Below are 16,052 nucleotides of genomic sequence, written 5' to 3' on the forward strand. Positions count from 1 at the left end.
ATACGAACACCAAAGATTAAGCATTTCATCCTGCCTTTTTGCCAGTTTCTTAATGCTTTAACGCAAACGGAACAAATAGTATGAGCAGTATGAGGACTTACCTTGGTTGCCAATTTTTACACCAAATTAAGCGTGGTATACATTTTTCACAAAAGAAGTTATAGTTTGCCTTTGCTTTACGACGACATAAGTACCACAGATAAAACCAAAAATTATTTGGATTCTTCGCACAATGCTTTCTTTCCATATTTGTAACACTAGAAATACGCAACAACGAAGACAACAGCCGCGAACAATACAATACAATTAAACTGCGCATTAGCACGTTACAAGTCTGTATTGACGCTTTTGCGCCAAGTCTGTGGTGTTGCCAAATCACATTTAATTTTATAAAAATCAATTCATTTAAAAATCATGAATAACATGACACATACATTCATGGCATAGGTGTGTCTATTAATAAAATAACATTTTTTACATATAATAGAGCGCTATAACAAATGACGTGGTAGAGCAAAAATATGGCATTTTTTGGAAACAGTGCACCCAAACATCAAAATTTGTTAACAATAATTTTCATTTTAACTATCGGTGTGTTATACTGTGAGCCGATGATTATTTCAAATTATAATAATTTCTTTATTTAATTGCAAATTGTCACACATTCTTTTGGAACCAAAGTTTTCTCCGGATTGCGCAAATGTAAAAATTAAATTAATTTAATTGTAGATCGTAATTTATTCTTAACCTATAAACAGACTGTTTTCACGATAAAGACTTCCTGTGAACATTGTAAACTATACAGAAATTAAAAACAGTTATATGAAGTTCCCGTACTCACTTACAAAATTAATTTATACTTTATTATAATAATTTCTCACTGAAATTCTATTATAAATTAAAATGCAGTTATAATTCACAATACAAGAAATTTCAATTTTCTTTCCATTTGGAGGTTTAATAAAATTCTTTGTTATTTAATTTGATGTTTGCATATTTAATTAATGTAAAATGTTTAGTATAAAACTTTTGTTCAGTTGAGAGATGTCATTTCCAAAATAACAATTGCATTTTTTTAAGATTACAAAACTCCAAAGGCAACTCTCTTAACTTAAAGATGCGTAATTAAAAAAAGTTTACTTAGTATTTTAGTTTGACCGAAGTAAAATTTGATATATATTATTGCACTTCTTTACCAGCGGATGCAGTTATTTAAGAAAAAGAAGCCATTAATATACAAAAGCAACCTTTTCAAGTCTTGCTCCGAGAGCTAAACAAAAATAATTTAAATAAAATTGGGACAAATTCCATCGTAATGCGATAGAACAATCAAGACGATTTGTTCATTTAAATTTGCTTTATTTTGTTCTAGCTATATCGTTTTTAATTAAAGGCGGTTCTGTCGATCCTCGAGCAAAAACAATGGGACTAAAAATCAATTTATTATTTACGGACGGAGCTGCGGTTTCTGGCCATAAGTTTTATGTTTTAATCGAGATTACACTAGACAGCAAAAATGTGCGACAACGAATCTGAATTAAACCGGCGAATTTACTTTTTCACAGCAACAGCGGATTCCCGATCTAGGTAAGTATAACAGTTGCATAAATCATCTAACAACACAGCGTTGACAAAAAAGGTTTGTTGCAATTGTAATAATTCGCCGCGAAATCAGCGCCGCAAATTGTTAAACTCTTAAGAAATAGGTTCCTATAAATAGCAAAGTTCTTGCTTTGCTAAGGTAGACAATCGGTGTTAGTCGTTAAACAAAGACAAAATGAAGGTGTTCCTCCTATCGTTGGGGGTGCTTTTCGTAGCCGCCCTCGTATCATCCAAATCCCTTAAAGGGGAAGATGAGGAATTGGTGTCGGATTTGGAAGTAGCTGCTTCCCATCACGGCCATTCGAGTCACCACGAGGAAGGTGGAGGCCACGAGCATCATGGTCATCACCATGCCAGTCACGGCGGTAAAGGCGACAAGGGCTACAAGCACCACCATCACCATGACAAAGGGCACCATGGCAAACACGGTAAACACCACCACGCTGCCCATCACGGTGAGAAAGGAGGACACCATAAATCGCACCACGATGGTGGCGGACACTATCATCATCACCATGCCCACGGAGGTCACCACAAGGGTGGAAAATTCGGTGAAAAGAAGGGCCACAAAAAAGGACAGAAGACCCATGGTCACCACCTTAAAGAACATAAGGACGAGTACCACAAGAAGCACAAGTTCTACGATGGCGCCCACAAGGAAGGTCATCATGCTAAGCACGGACACCATCACGGTCACCACGGTTCTCACAGCGGTCATCACAAGAAGGGCGGGCACCACAAGAGCGGACACCACGGTGGACATCACGGGAAGAAAGGACACGGATCCAAAGGACACTACGACCACGATCACCATGACCACAAAGGACATGGTGGACACGAACATCACCACAAACACCACAGCGACTACGGAAAGAAAGGTGGTCACCACGAAGGCAAAGAATGGGGATTCAGTCACAAGCATTAACGAAGAGAGTGAGTTTGGTTATGTGATTGCGTTTGTTATTTGTTATTGTTTTGTTTTTGTTGTTGAGATTGAAAATTTACCGAAAATAAAAAAAATATAAAAAATGTTGGTGCTTTGTTTCGATCAACTAACTTAAAATTTAACAAAGATTTTTAATACTTTGAAGTTTAAATTTCTTAATAATGAGCGGCAAACAAGCAATGTGCAAATTTTATTTTCCATCTTTTGAGAAGTTGAGTAGATTTGAGAAAAATCTCAATTATAATTCATTTCTGTTTTGATTTAATCAAATTCTCAATTCGGTTAGATTGCAATTTTTACAACGATCTTAAAACCTATTGCTATAAAAAAAAAACTTACTACGAAAACTATCCTTCCTTACCTGAATATAAAATTTAATAATTTCACAAATAAATAGGCTTTCTTACCTATCGCCTATAAAGCATTTACATCGGTTGAATTTCGTAAAGAAAAACAAACGAGTTTTACAGCGATTTTAAGCGATTTAACCTAAAATTTGAGTATTTCGCTGGACAATCAGTTTCATCCAATTCGAGGTGACCAATTCAACCACAACTAATCTTCTCAAAAACGATCTAAATTATTAATGGCCTTATTCGTTTGCAATTCATCGTAATTAATTGTTTTGTATGAAACTTCAATTATATCGTTTCCAACGGCGTTTGTAAAATTTCAGCAATTTATTTTATTGAGTTATTTAAATGCATTCGCTTTGAACACAAGAGTGCTTCGCCTGCAATTTAGCGTTGTACTCAGTCTATCCCACTGCAAAAATTAGCCTTTGTTGCGTCCAAAGTGACTTCGGCTAGTGGGCATTTACGATAAACAAAGGTGGCTAAACTGGTTAAAGTGGCAGCACTTTATCTTGGCATGAATAAGCCCAAGCCAATTTTCTTCTCAGTTACATGTACAGTGTGACCGAAGCGGAACAAGCCCCGCCCACCACCAATCGGCATAAATACAACCTGCGCAGGAGAAATCGTCAGTCTACGTCCAACATCGGAGATGGAAGGACCTCTGAAGAAGCTCGCCACTCGTGCTAGCGAAACGTTAGGAAGTAATTCCAATCGACGACGGCCTTTAAACCCGAATCAAGATAATAGCTTTGACCGAAAGTCGTTGTCATTGCGATTATAAGTAAAACTAGAAGCTTGCCCTCAACAGACTAGGTTTTTCAGATTTGTTTAAATTTTTTTGGTTATGAATCAATAACACCGACGCATGAGGAATCCACAAATGTTGTAAATAGTATTACAGTAGCCTGTGAAAGTTTCCTTGAAAAACTTTAACATTTGTTTTAAATTTAACTTGTTAAAGTTCTAATTCATTATTTTAAAAAGTTGGTTCTAACCGAAACAAAAAAACGCTTTGTCTTTCGAATTATGAATGTTATATAAAGTGCTGCGATTTAATTAATTTGTTAATTAAATTGTTCTAAATATTATAGCTCTCCACAAAGACTTTGGAAATGTTTAAAAGTATTACATGCTTGTGTTGTTTTGTGCTGTCTCGTGAAAATACGGATAAAGCATCTGAGCTGTTTGAATAAGTATAATGGATAATAAAGTAGGTTTTACTTCTATGTAACTATTACACATGTATTATCTAGGTATACGGAACTAGGCAGTAGGTAGGTTTCAAACCAACCTAATTAATTTTGCATAGTTTCGCAAAGGTCTACCAAAAACGTATCATAAATCGTATAGGGAAATTAATGAAATTCTTGTAGAAAAATTGAGGTTAGTGTTGGCGTCCGAAAATCCAAGTGGGGGAGAAACGTATCCTTGCTTCACCACCATCTAACGGGTTGATTTGTTGGGGGTGTGGACTGTATTCTTGCGGGGCTGGTTTATTTTAAATGATAGCCGTTTAACACAACACAAACTATATTCTGTCACAACGCGACGACGGTACAAGATAAGGCATTTAACAATCGGTTTATTTGAGTTAATCACAAACACAATTTGCGTTAAAATAGAGATTAAACTTCCTCGAAAGAAACCATTTGAGGGGCTAGTCCAAAGAGGACACCGACTTATAAGGGAATATTAAGAGTGAAAGGGGCTTAAAGGGGGGGTTTAGCGATAGGGCGATTTTCACTTTTCTATCGTCAAGGGCGGTCGCGGTCGACTGACTAACTGCGCGCAACGCATGTCTGGAAAACAGGCGCCGTCGGGGCGGTCAGTCACGTCTATGCAGCGTGATCAAGGGAGGCGATAGACGTTGTCACGTCTAACGCAATATCCGCGTTTCAGGGTTCGCGAGGGCATTGGGTTGTTTTATCAACATTCTCCCCCGGTTGAAGTTACACTTCAAAAGAGGAAGCATGGAGAAATAAAGAGATTTAAGGGTGAATATGGGAAAAAGGGGCTTCATCTCTCGGTAGAGGACAAATCTTTGTTATTGGCCTGGTTAGCTCGCCAGCAGGGGTTTTAAGTTTGACAACTCGAACCTTATCGTCAGAGCTTGTAATCACATCAATGATTCTCGCGAGCGACCACTTAAGGGGAGGCAATCCGTCCTCTTTTACTAGAACCATATCATTGATTTTCAAGTTTTCACAAGGGTGGAGCCATTTTGGGCGATTTTGCAGTCGGTTAAGGTATTCAACTGACCATCGTTTCCAAAACTGTTGCTGCATCTTAGAGCATCTTTGCCAGAACGCTAGGCGATTTTCTGGCGTACCACTAAAGTCTCTATCAGGGAAGGCGGTCATGCTAGAGCCTATTAAAAAATGACCAGGGGTTAACGCTTCAAAGTCGCAGGGGTCATTGGAGATTGGACATAAGGGCCTTGAATTCATTATAGCTTCAATCTGAGCCAAGACAGTGTAAAGATGTTCGAAAGTCAATATTGAGTTTCCGACAATTCGCTTAAGGTGGTACTTAGCACCTTTGATGGCACTTTCCCAAATACCACCCCAGTGTGGAGAACTTGGGGGTATGAATCTCCAGATTATTTCATTAGGAGTCAAAAAATCTTGGATGAAGTTTTCTTCTTGAATAATAGTTATAATTTTTTCTAACGCACAATTCAATTCTTGTACCGAGAGGGGACTAGAGAGTTTATTTTGGTTTCGAGAATTGTGGACAAAGCGTAAACAATAGGCAAAAGTGCGACGTAACTTAGAGAATCGGGAGAATTTTGTGAATAATTGTTGCCAAAAGTTGTTTACCGAAGATTTGCCTTGGACTACTAAAGCGATTTTTCTTTCCTCGGGTAAATCAGATAATTTGTAACCAATATCAAACTTTTCCAACTTTAACTCGGGATTTAATAAGAACTTGGGGCCATTCCACCAAAGGTCGCATTTTAGAATATCTTGAGGAGCTAAACCTCTAGAAGCGATATCAGCAGGATTGTCTGCAGATTTGATATGTCTCCAACAGTAGCTTTGTGTCAACTCCTGAATTTGAGATACGCGATTGGCTACGAATACGTTCCACCTGCTGGCGTGCGATTTGCACCAACTTCGGGCAATTTGGGAATCTGACCAAAGATTGACAGAAGCAACATCTAGTTTTTTACAGTAAGCATTCACAATTCGCTCATTTAATTGGGCTAAGAGCAACATGGCACATAGTTCTAATTTTGGAAGCGACAGTGACTTGAGAGGAGCGACTCTGGATTTGGAAGACACAAGACGAACAGAGACTGCATTATCAAAGTACATAACTCTCAAATAGATACAAGCAGCATAAGCTTTCAAACTAGCATCGGCGAAACCATGTATTTCAAGGATCTTGACGGGACTGTCTAAAAAGAGCGGTCTGGGTATGTTGAGAAAATTAAGTTTACAGAGATTTTGACAGAAGTTAGTCCATTCATGGATTATCGATTCTTCTGTAACTTCAGTATCCCAATTTGATTTTTGAAGCCAAAGCTTCTGCATGAGAATTTTGCCTCTAACTATAACGGGGTTAACGAGACCGAGGGGGTCAAAGCACTGAGCTATCGTCGACAAAATTTTTCTTTTAGTTATTGGACCTTCCAAGGAGCCTTGCGGTGTCGAAATTAAAAAACAATCAGATACAGAATTCCAAGTCAGACCGAGAATTTTGCTTGGAGAACCATCTAGATTCATGTTTCGAGTCAAATCTGATGCGTCAGGAATCTGATTAAGAAAACTCTTTGAATTTGAGGACCATTTGTGTAACTCAAATCCGGACTGATTCAATAGCATATTGAGTTCGTTGAACAAAATCCGCAGATCTTGCACACTATTACAACCAGATAAAATATCGTCTACATAACATTGATTCAATAGTGTGTCAGTGCCCAATGGGAAGTTGTGACCAGAGTTAATAGCTATCTCCTTTAGTACGCGAGTGGCGAGAAAACCAGAAGGTTTTACTCCATAGGTCAATACCAAAAGCTCTAAACATTGAAAAGGGAGTGACGGTTTTTCACGCCAAAGGATGTTTTGCAAGAAGGTTTGTCTGGGATCAACTCTAACTTGTCTATACATTTTCTTTATATCACAAGTCAATACAAACTTTAAAATTCTGAATCTGCAAAGTATATCATAGAGTTCCGGTTGTACTTGATAACCTTTCATGGTTCTATCGTTTAGAGATATTCCAGAAGAAGTGGGACAAGAAGCGTCAAAAACGACTCTTAATTTAGTAGTCACACTCGAATCTTTCAAGACACACAAATGAGGGATAAAATATTTATTGTGGCCTTCAGGGGTTTTTAGTGTTAAAGGGATGTTCCTAGCGTGTCCTAGTTGCACAAATTCATCGATGAATTTTTTGTATTCTAAGAAGAGAGAGGGATCCTTTTCGAATCTTCTTTCTAGACTAATAAATCTTTTCGATGCATTCGAAAAGGAATTTCCGAGTTTCTCATATTCTGAGGGAGTTTTTAGAGGAATAGAAACTTGATATCTACCATCCTCTAAGACCTTGGTAGTTGAAGTGAATATTTTTTCGGCAGCGGACTCTTCTTCATTCAGGAAGGTCTTAGGCGGAATTTGCTCCAGTTCCCAGAATTTTGCGATAGTTTTTTCTAATTCAGTGGTTTGAGCGAGTAAGGAGACCTTTCCGTGTGCACTGGTCGTGAAATTGGTGGTAACACTGGATGAAGCAGTCACCGATGGAACGCTTCCCGCTATCAAATAGCCTAAGTGGGAATTTTGAAGTACTGGGAGGTTAGATCCTAGTTTAATTAATCCTTCATCGAGAATGTCGTAATACAGATCTGCTCCAATGAGCATGTCTATCTCTTCGGGGATGTGAAAATATGGGTCTGCGAGTTGGATATTTTTCGGTAACCTTAAGGATTGAACATCAATTTCTACTTGGGGTAATTTACAAGTGATCTTTTTAAGGACAGCACACGTGACCTTAAATTTCACATCAGGATTGACATCAGAGTAAATAAAGATGTTGACCATTTTATGCGACGCAACACAATTTTCGGAAATTCCGAAGATGGACAATATCTTTTTGAATGGTTGGCACCCGAGTCTTGAAACTAACTGTTCAGTCGCGAAGGAGCTTTGACTGGCAGAATCCAATAGGGCCTTGACTTGAATAGGAGTTCCTTCTTTCGAGTATACTGTGACTAAAGCCGTGGCTAATAGAATTTGAGAACTAGTTCTTGATGTCGATGCGTGTGAAAGAGATTGATTTTTTCTCACGTCAGAGGTTTGGGGCGAGTTCCTAGAGGTGCTCGTGAATGTTTGTTGAAGAGAGGTTGAATTTTTAGTTTGAGGCACAGGCTTGGGAGCATTTGACACGTGCAAAAGGGTATGATGACTGGATTTTTGACAGATAAAACATTTCTGCGTTGATCGACAATTTTCAGTAACGTGTCTATTGCCTAAACAAATCGAACAAATATTATTTGACCTTACAAATTCCTGTTTTTCAGACATCGGTATGTTTTTAAATCCGTAGCACATATAAATACGATGACCTTCCTTGGTGCAATAGATACATGAACTTTGATTTCTGGAATTCTGAGGGTTATTATTTGTATGTAAACTAGTTCTTTCATTTTTCTTTACGAATTTGTTTTCGAAAGCGAGTAAATTTTCGAGGACAACACAGCGGCTATTAAGAAATGTAAAGAAGTCTTCTAAAGTCGGTAACTCGTTTTTGTCTTTACCTTTTTCCTCCTCAAAAAGTTTCTTTGAAGTGTAGTCTAATTTTTTTTGGAATAAATTTATCAAAACTAGTTCAAACAGTTGTCTATCAGACAAATTTAAATTTTTTAAAGATTCAATATTTTTCTTACAATTTACTACAAAGTCTCTTAAATTTTGCGCATTACATTTTGTTATAGTTGGCAAGTCTAATAGTGAGTTCAACAAATGGTTTAAAAGCAAACACTTATTTTCATATCTGTCTCTTAAAATTTTCAACGCGATTTCAAAATTTTCGTTCGTCACACTAAGGGAGTCTATAAGTTTTAAACTTTCACCTTTCAAGTAAGATTTTAGATACAAAAATCTTTGAATGTCACTTATACTAGGGTTCTTAATAATTAGCGCATCAAACAGCTGATAAAAGGCCGCCCAATCACTTTGATTATCAGAAAACTGGTTGATTTTGATCTCTGGTAATTTAACAGACGGTATATTTGACACAGAATTAGAATTTGTTAACATATGCGAGGTTACAGCGGAATTATTTAAATTAGGTGATAATTGTTCAATTACGTGTTGAATTATTGATAAATGTTTAAAATATTTACTTTCTACAGCATCTCTATCCTCAGCATGATCCCCTTGATCAACAGGTAACTCAAGTAAAAGCGTCTCGATGCAATTCTGAACATCATTATATTCCGAAAATACTTTTTCTAATTTATCAGCGCGCATTTGAAATTCAAATTTATCTTTGATAACATCTTTGTTGGAGTTTACCCAGTTACAAATCCTAGTTATCGAGCTTTTTAAATGGGCTCTTTGATTTTTTAAATCTTCCAGCGAATTGATAGACATTTTAAAAGTATTCACTTGAATTGATTTTTCAAAACAGCGAAATGAACATACGAATTTTTTACCGCTACAGTTGTATATAACTATGCTTTACTAAATGCAATTTTAAATGCTTTCCGCAGAAGAGCCAGGCAATCACGTGAAATAACGTCAAAACGCGAAGTATTGCACAACACTTTATAAAATTGGAATTGTCTCACCAAACTTCTGAAGTACGGTCCTGTCTAACCGCGACGAAAGCGAGTCCAAACTCGTGTCGGTAATTTTTCAAAGACCGAAGGAAGCTGCTTCCGTCCGAGCGTCTCCGTCGGCGTCAATTCAGTACCAAGCAAGCTGATTTGGTAATAATAACCAAACGTTACGATGCGTTGAGGAGTTTTACAATTTTTCTGATAGGCAAAACGGCCAACAATCCGGCTGCTATGGACCAAACAATGGGGGAGAAACGTATCCTTGCTTCACCACCATCTAACGGGTTGATTTGTTGGGGGTGTGGACTGTATTCTTGCGGGGCTGGTTTATTTTAAATGATAGCCGTTTAACACAACACAAACTATATTCTGTCACAACGCGACGACGGTACAAGATAAGGCATTTAACAATCGGTTTATTTGAGTTAATCACAAACACAATTTGCGTTAAAATAGAGATTAAACTTCCTCGAAAGAAACCATTTGAGGGGCTAGTCCAAAGAGGACACCGACTTATAAGGGAATATTAAGAGTGAAAGGGGCTTAAAGGGGGGGTTTAGCGATAGGGCGATTTTCACTTTTCTATCGTCAAGGGCGGTCGCGGTCGACTGACTAACTGCGCGCAACGCATGTCTGGAAAACAGGCGCCGTCGGGGCGGTCAGTCACGTCTATGCAGCGTGATCAAGGGAGGCGATAGACGTTGTCACGTCTAACGCAATATCCGCGTTTCAGGGTTCGCGAGGGCATTGGGTTGTTTTATCAACACCAAGGTTCAAGAAATTTTTAAAAAGCACAAGTTTTAACCTTACAAATTTAAGTTAAATCATAATTTGTCGGGACCAACAACGAAGACTAGAATTTTGTCATTGGTATTTACAAAATGTCAAAAGAGATATTTATAGGAATATTATCTGTTACGGTGAAGCTTATATTAGCAGTGCCGGGATTTTAAACAAACAAAATAGTTGTTACTGGTCCCAGGAAAACGAACGTGTTATATATCATCGGGAGCAACAAGGCAGATTTGGCTTTAGAACATCGTTTTTTATTTTAGGAAGTACTATAAAATTTTGTATATACGAAGGTAGCCTCACAGCAAATAGATATCTGAGAATACTATTAAATAGCTTAATACAAATATGCGACGAAGTCCCGTTAGCTCAGCTAAACCGTTTAATTCTTCAACAGGATGGAGCTACTGCGCATCATTCTCAAATTACACAAGAATTTTTCTTGGCATACCCGGTCCCATAAGATGGCCACCAAGATCTCCCGACTTATCAGTACTCCAAGTTTACAAAAATTTTCATCATACAAGGGAAGATCTGCGAAATGTCGCTGAGAACTACCAAAGGATTCAACAAGCATCAATCAGTAATATTCGTGCATAATAGCATGATAAGAATTGTACTAGAGACTCCTGGAATCCTGTTTATAGTAAATATATCATCAGAATAGGAATCATACAAAGAAAACTTAACAAATTAAACTTTAGATACAACAGAGATCGATACTTTTGCACGTACGAAGAGAACTTAATATTTTACAATTTGAAGTAGCTTGAGACTCGAAAAAACTGTTTTGATGTTGTTTTTCTTTACAAAGCTGTAAATAACCTTGTGGATTCTTCTTTTCGTATAAATTTCACGAGCTTTAACATTAAATAGTATAAACCTATATTGTGTCATTCTGTAATTGGGTAGCTGATTCTGTCTATTGAATAGCCTGAGACATAAATAAATAAAGGGGATTAAGAAATGTGCAAACCTGCCCCATTAAATTTATTCATGCCTTATGTAGAACAAGAAAATTCATTTAATATAACGAGGGTTAGTTTGAACAGTTTCTTTAGCTGTAAAGTTAGATTTACGTTTATACTTTGTTTTTTCTAAGAAATAAAAATTTAATAATTTAAACAAAGTAATGATTTTAATAAAAGGCAATAAAAGTTCCTGAAAATTCTTATATGCAGAAACCACTTTGTTAAAGCAATATCCAAAAAATTGAAGGTACATTACAACTAGAATAGTACATTATGCAACAAGTGCGGTAAACGGCATTTGAGTCACGAGTTTATTTGGACCGAGCGAAGCGAGTGTTTAATAAACTGGTAAAACTAATGAAAGCTTTACCAAACGTGTTGCATACTATACTTTTTCTACGTTCCTTTTTGCAAAACAACACGAATACATTCACTGACATGGCCGTCAGAAGTGACAAACGTCAAAATTCAAACCGTGCGGTAAAACCTCCGAAAACATCCGATCGCTCCCAATATCCCGGAAATGTCCTAAGGGGCCCGAATCCATAGGAAACGAAACTGACCCAGTAAAATGCCAATTGCGCACGCTAGATCGGTGTAAAATTAGGTATTTTACAGAAGGGAGAAGAAAAAATAATTGTGCCAGAGAAAAATGGATAACACGGATAAAAATTATTATCGAATAAACTTTTCAAGTTTGGTGTAATATAGATATTAAATAAAATATTTAATACTAATAATTTATTTGCATTTTATGTCCTAGTTCTATAAGGAGTCATATTTCATAAACCTCTTAGCAATAAAATGACGTAAAATATACAGGGTGTCCCATTTAAAAAAGCACAATTTTATGTCATAATTCAAAAAAATAAAAAACATGGAAAAACTAGATACTCCATTTTATTCTACATAAAAAAATCTCTATATACGTATTTTTATTTTTTCTATATCTTAAGCCCTGTAGCTCAGAAATGCAATGGGATAAGAAGATTTGACATCCTTCGTTTCACAAAATAGTAGCTCCATAACTCTAGTTTTACTCATAATCGAAATGATCCGCAATGACAACGAATTTCGGACAAACTCTACGTAATATAACTAATCAACTTTTTTCGTCTGTACTTTAATAGTGCAGTCTACCCAAATGCACTTTCTGAGTCTAAATCTGTAAACATTTAAAATTATATAATATTTAAAATTTTAATCGATGCGTATTTGTTTCGTTTTGGTTGTGGTTTGAAGAATAACGCATTGAGTTAACACAGCAACTATGTAAGTTTTAGACTGATGCAGTTTATATCATGCTAACTTTTATTTAGCGTATTTATTTATGTCGTTTTAACTGACCACAGAGGCTCAATTTCTTGGTCACTGGTGTCTTAATATATCTTCAACATTCTATTATTGTGACATTACATTACAATACATTACATTACAATTACATTACAATACACTCATTAACTCTAAACCTGGGCTCAATATCCACAATTTCGAACCGAACTCTGGCAACTTTTTTCAAAACTTGCCTTCCATGCGTTACAGTTAAGTAAAATCGTGTCGATGTCCCTAACGTAATATTTCCCATTACCATTATAAGCAGAAACACTCCATACAGTGAAATAGGCCGCAATGATGTCATGGGTCGTAACCACACTCAAAACCAGAATCCTACGTTCCCCGAGAGAGAGTTCCGGTCTGCTCTTTATCGCAAATTCGAACAATCAATTACTAAGTTGATCGGTCTTTGCAGTATTAAGGACCATTGTTGGAGCGTGAGGAAACTTTCGGCATTGTGTTACCACTGTGCCGTACACAGTCGAGTGTGTCAGTGAATTAGTGGCACCTCGATACCAGTCGCAATTAATAATTCACCAAATTTTGCTATGATATATTAACGAGCGGTCTTGCTTGATGTAATCGCGGTCTAAGTTATTTACGGGCCACTCAACGAACCATGTCGATAGAAGTTGAAACTTATATGCCAGATTATTTTCCTTGATGTTGCGATGCGTTTCGATTTGACAGCGTGCCAACATACACAAATCTGCGTTAAATAATTATACTAATCTAATCTAACTAATCTTTGATAAAAAATCATTCTCAATTGTATTTACTAAAAGCACCGATTTTTTCAAAAAGAAAAATTAATTTTAATATATATCCTAAAACGGCTAAGTGGCCAATCCTACGAAATCCTGTTGTTCATGGTTTATTAGACATTTATCAAATAATTAAGAAATATCAACAGAAAGGCAAAACTGCAATTTCGATATTCAAAATACTAAAATTATGAGTTGAATGGTTCTAACAAATATTTTCGATATAAATAATTTAGACGAAGCTTTTTTGGGTTATATACACACAATACAATACAATTATTGAAAATAGATTAAAATTATGAAAATTCTTAACCTATGAAAACCATCCAACCCTCCTGGAATGTGAACTCGGATAACAAGCAACATCAGCTATAAGGGTCGAGGAACAATGCAGAGGGTTAACTTACATCGACTTTGCCATGACTTCGAGAGGGCAAGACATGAGTGGCCCGATCTATTCAATGCCCGCGCTCTTTTGGGTTATACTCACCACCTCGTCCTCGCCGAGTTGTTAAGAGGCAGCCACTCGGGATCCTATGAATAGTGTTACAACTCTCCATTACCTCGCGGCACGTATATGTTTCGTATATGGACCCTCGAATGTTCAATATCGTTAGATCGAAAAAGATATTAGAATATCCTACTTGCTACTTACTTGCTACGTATTAATTATGAGAAACTGCAAATTAATAGACAGTGTGTTGTTCTATTGGTGGGTTTATATTATTAACTAACCATTAAATTAAAAATTGGTAACTAACAACTAAGAACTTATTTTGAGAACCATAAAAATATTTTGGTACTGCTTACAAGTGTCTCGTAACATGTAAGGCAACAATATAACCAAAAATTGTTAAAGTTTTGTTTAAATCCCACTTGTTCATTTATTAGCCTACAAATTAGAACTCTTCAAGCAATTTTGAAATAGTTGGAGCACTAGCTATGTTTGGCTAAGCAGGTCAAAAATGAATAAATAAGAAGTCCAAACATACAATTTTTGCTAGATTGTGAATCAATCAAAATATTACAATAACAAAAATAAATGTTTTTAATATACTCTTCATTTTTGTGGCCTCACTACTGCTGCAAATAAACCTTAATATATGACTACCACCAATTTGAAATATGCGGAATATTCCCTAAATTTCTGCGAGAATAATATGCAAGAATTCAAGAATTTTTCATTGTTACAAAATATTTCTTTCGGTATACACAACGTGCAGAATGCTCAAACATTTTTTCCGCTTCTGGGCAGCGTTTGTTATCAAACCGGAACAAGAAAAGTAGCTATATGTAATACCGACAACGTTTTGCCACTTCTTAGGTTAATAATTGAAGCTCTAAAAAAAGCAACTCTCAATTTTTTATTTTATATAGAGTTATCCAAACGATATACCGTTTCTACAACCTTTTGTGGTTTTGACTTCGGAATGGGTTTAGAGATGTTGTAAAACGGAAGGGACCATTCTTTTCAGCACGTGTACCACAAGCCAGGGCCGTATTTAAGATGTTAGTCATGCTGTGCGTACTGTTGTATTTTAAGAGTAGGGAAATTTTCTTTGATCAAACTCTTGTATTAATTAACATTAGTGTGCTTTTTAAAAATCTTCATAAATTAGTCCCTACTTGAAGTAGCTCGATTTGCTCATTGATTTGCCCGTTGATCGCCTATATTAAACACACATTAGAAAGCTTAAACTGATTTAAAATTTAAGAGTTTAACATAACTAAAATATTTTACTAGGAAAGCAATACAAAATCTTATGTAAATTGTTGATTTATACTGAATGTTTTTCCAGTTTGCTATTGATTGATTTGGGAAATCGGAGTATGCTGTCAGTTTTAAGAAACCGTATTTTCTTAGACGTCGAAGTTTTGGAGTTATTTCTATTCCGTCTCGCGTTTGTAATTAGTAATTTAGTTATTCACTGCATTGACTAATAATAATCGCGGAATCTCACCGATGAAACTCTGCACAAATCAGTTAACTTTCAGCATCCCGAAGTACCGAAGTACGGTTCTGGAACGTCATTGTGGAATTGCGAATCTATTTATTGAGGGTTACAAAGAGAAGTACGCATGCGGTTAGACCATCATAAAAATTTACCAAAATTAAATACCGGATTATGTCGCAAAAACGGTATATCTTTTGGAGAACTCTATTGGGTGAAAAATTATACTCATACCATTTTTGAAATTTGGGGTGGTATATATGTCACTTACCCAATTTAATTTTAAAATTTATGAAATTTGACTTTCCAAAGTTCAATTTAAAGACCGTAGTTTTTCCCTTGAAATTCTTTCTGCATAAGGCAATGAAATAATTAAATTCATATTCTACCAAAATTGAAAAGGAAAATGTGTTACGCCGAAAGAACCAAGACTATAAAGCACTAAAATATTTTTAGCCGCAAAATGCGAGAAATATTCTTTCACGATTTTTCAGAAAGTATCCTGCAATCGGCAGGAACCAAAAATGATGCTTAAGCTTTCCTTTGGACA

At 36.3% G+C, this 16,052-nt stretch overlaps 2 protein-coding genes across 3 annotated transcripts in view; one reads left to right on the forward strand and one right to left on the reverse strand.

The window, feature by feature from the left end:
* The window catches only part of LOC132705194 (uncharacterized), a 361,276-nt gene that overhangs the window by 286,749 nt on the left and 58,475 nt on the right, over positions 1-16,052 (reverse strand). The window lies entirely within an intron of this gene.
* Positions 1,765-2,603, forward strand: LOC132705374 (histidine-rich glycoprotein-like). Its single transcript, XM_060675926.1, has one exon. It carries the CDS (start codon positions 1,778-1,780, stop codon positions 2,525-2,527), a length of 750 nt encoding a protein of 249 aa, XP_060531909.1. The 5' UTR covers positions 1,765-1,777; the 3' UTR covers positions 2,528-2,603.

The sequence above is a fragment of the Cylas formicarius genome, unplaced genomic scaffold (genome assembly GCF_029955315.1).
Source record: "Cylas formicarius isolate icCylForm1 unplaced genomic scaffold, icCylForm1.1 PGA_scaffold_7__23_contigs__length_41026272, whole genome shotgun sequence".
Classification (NCBI taxonomy): Eukaryota; Metazoa; Arthropoda; class Insecta; order Coleoptera; family Brentidae; genus Cylas; species Cylas formicarius.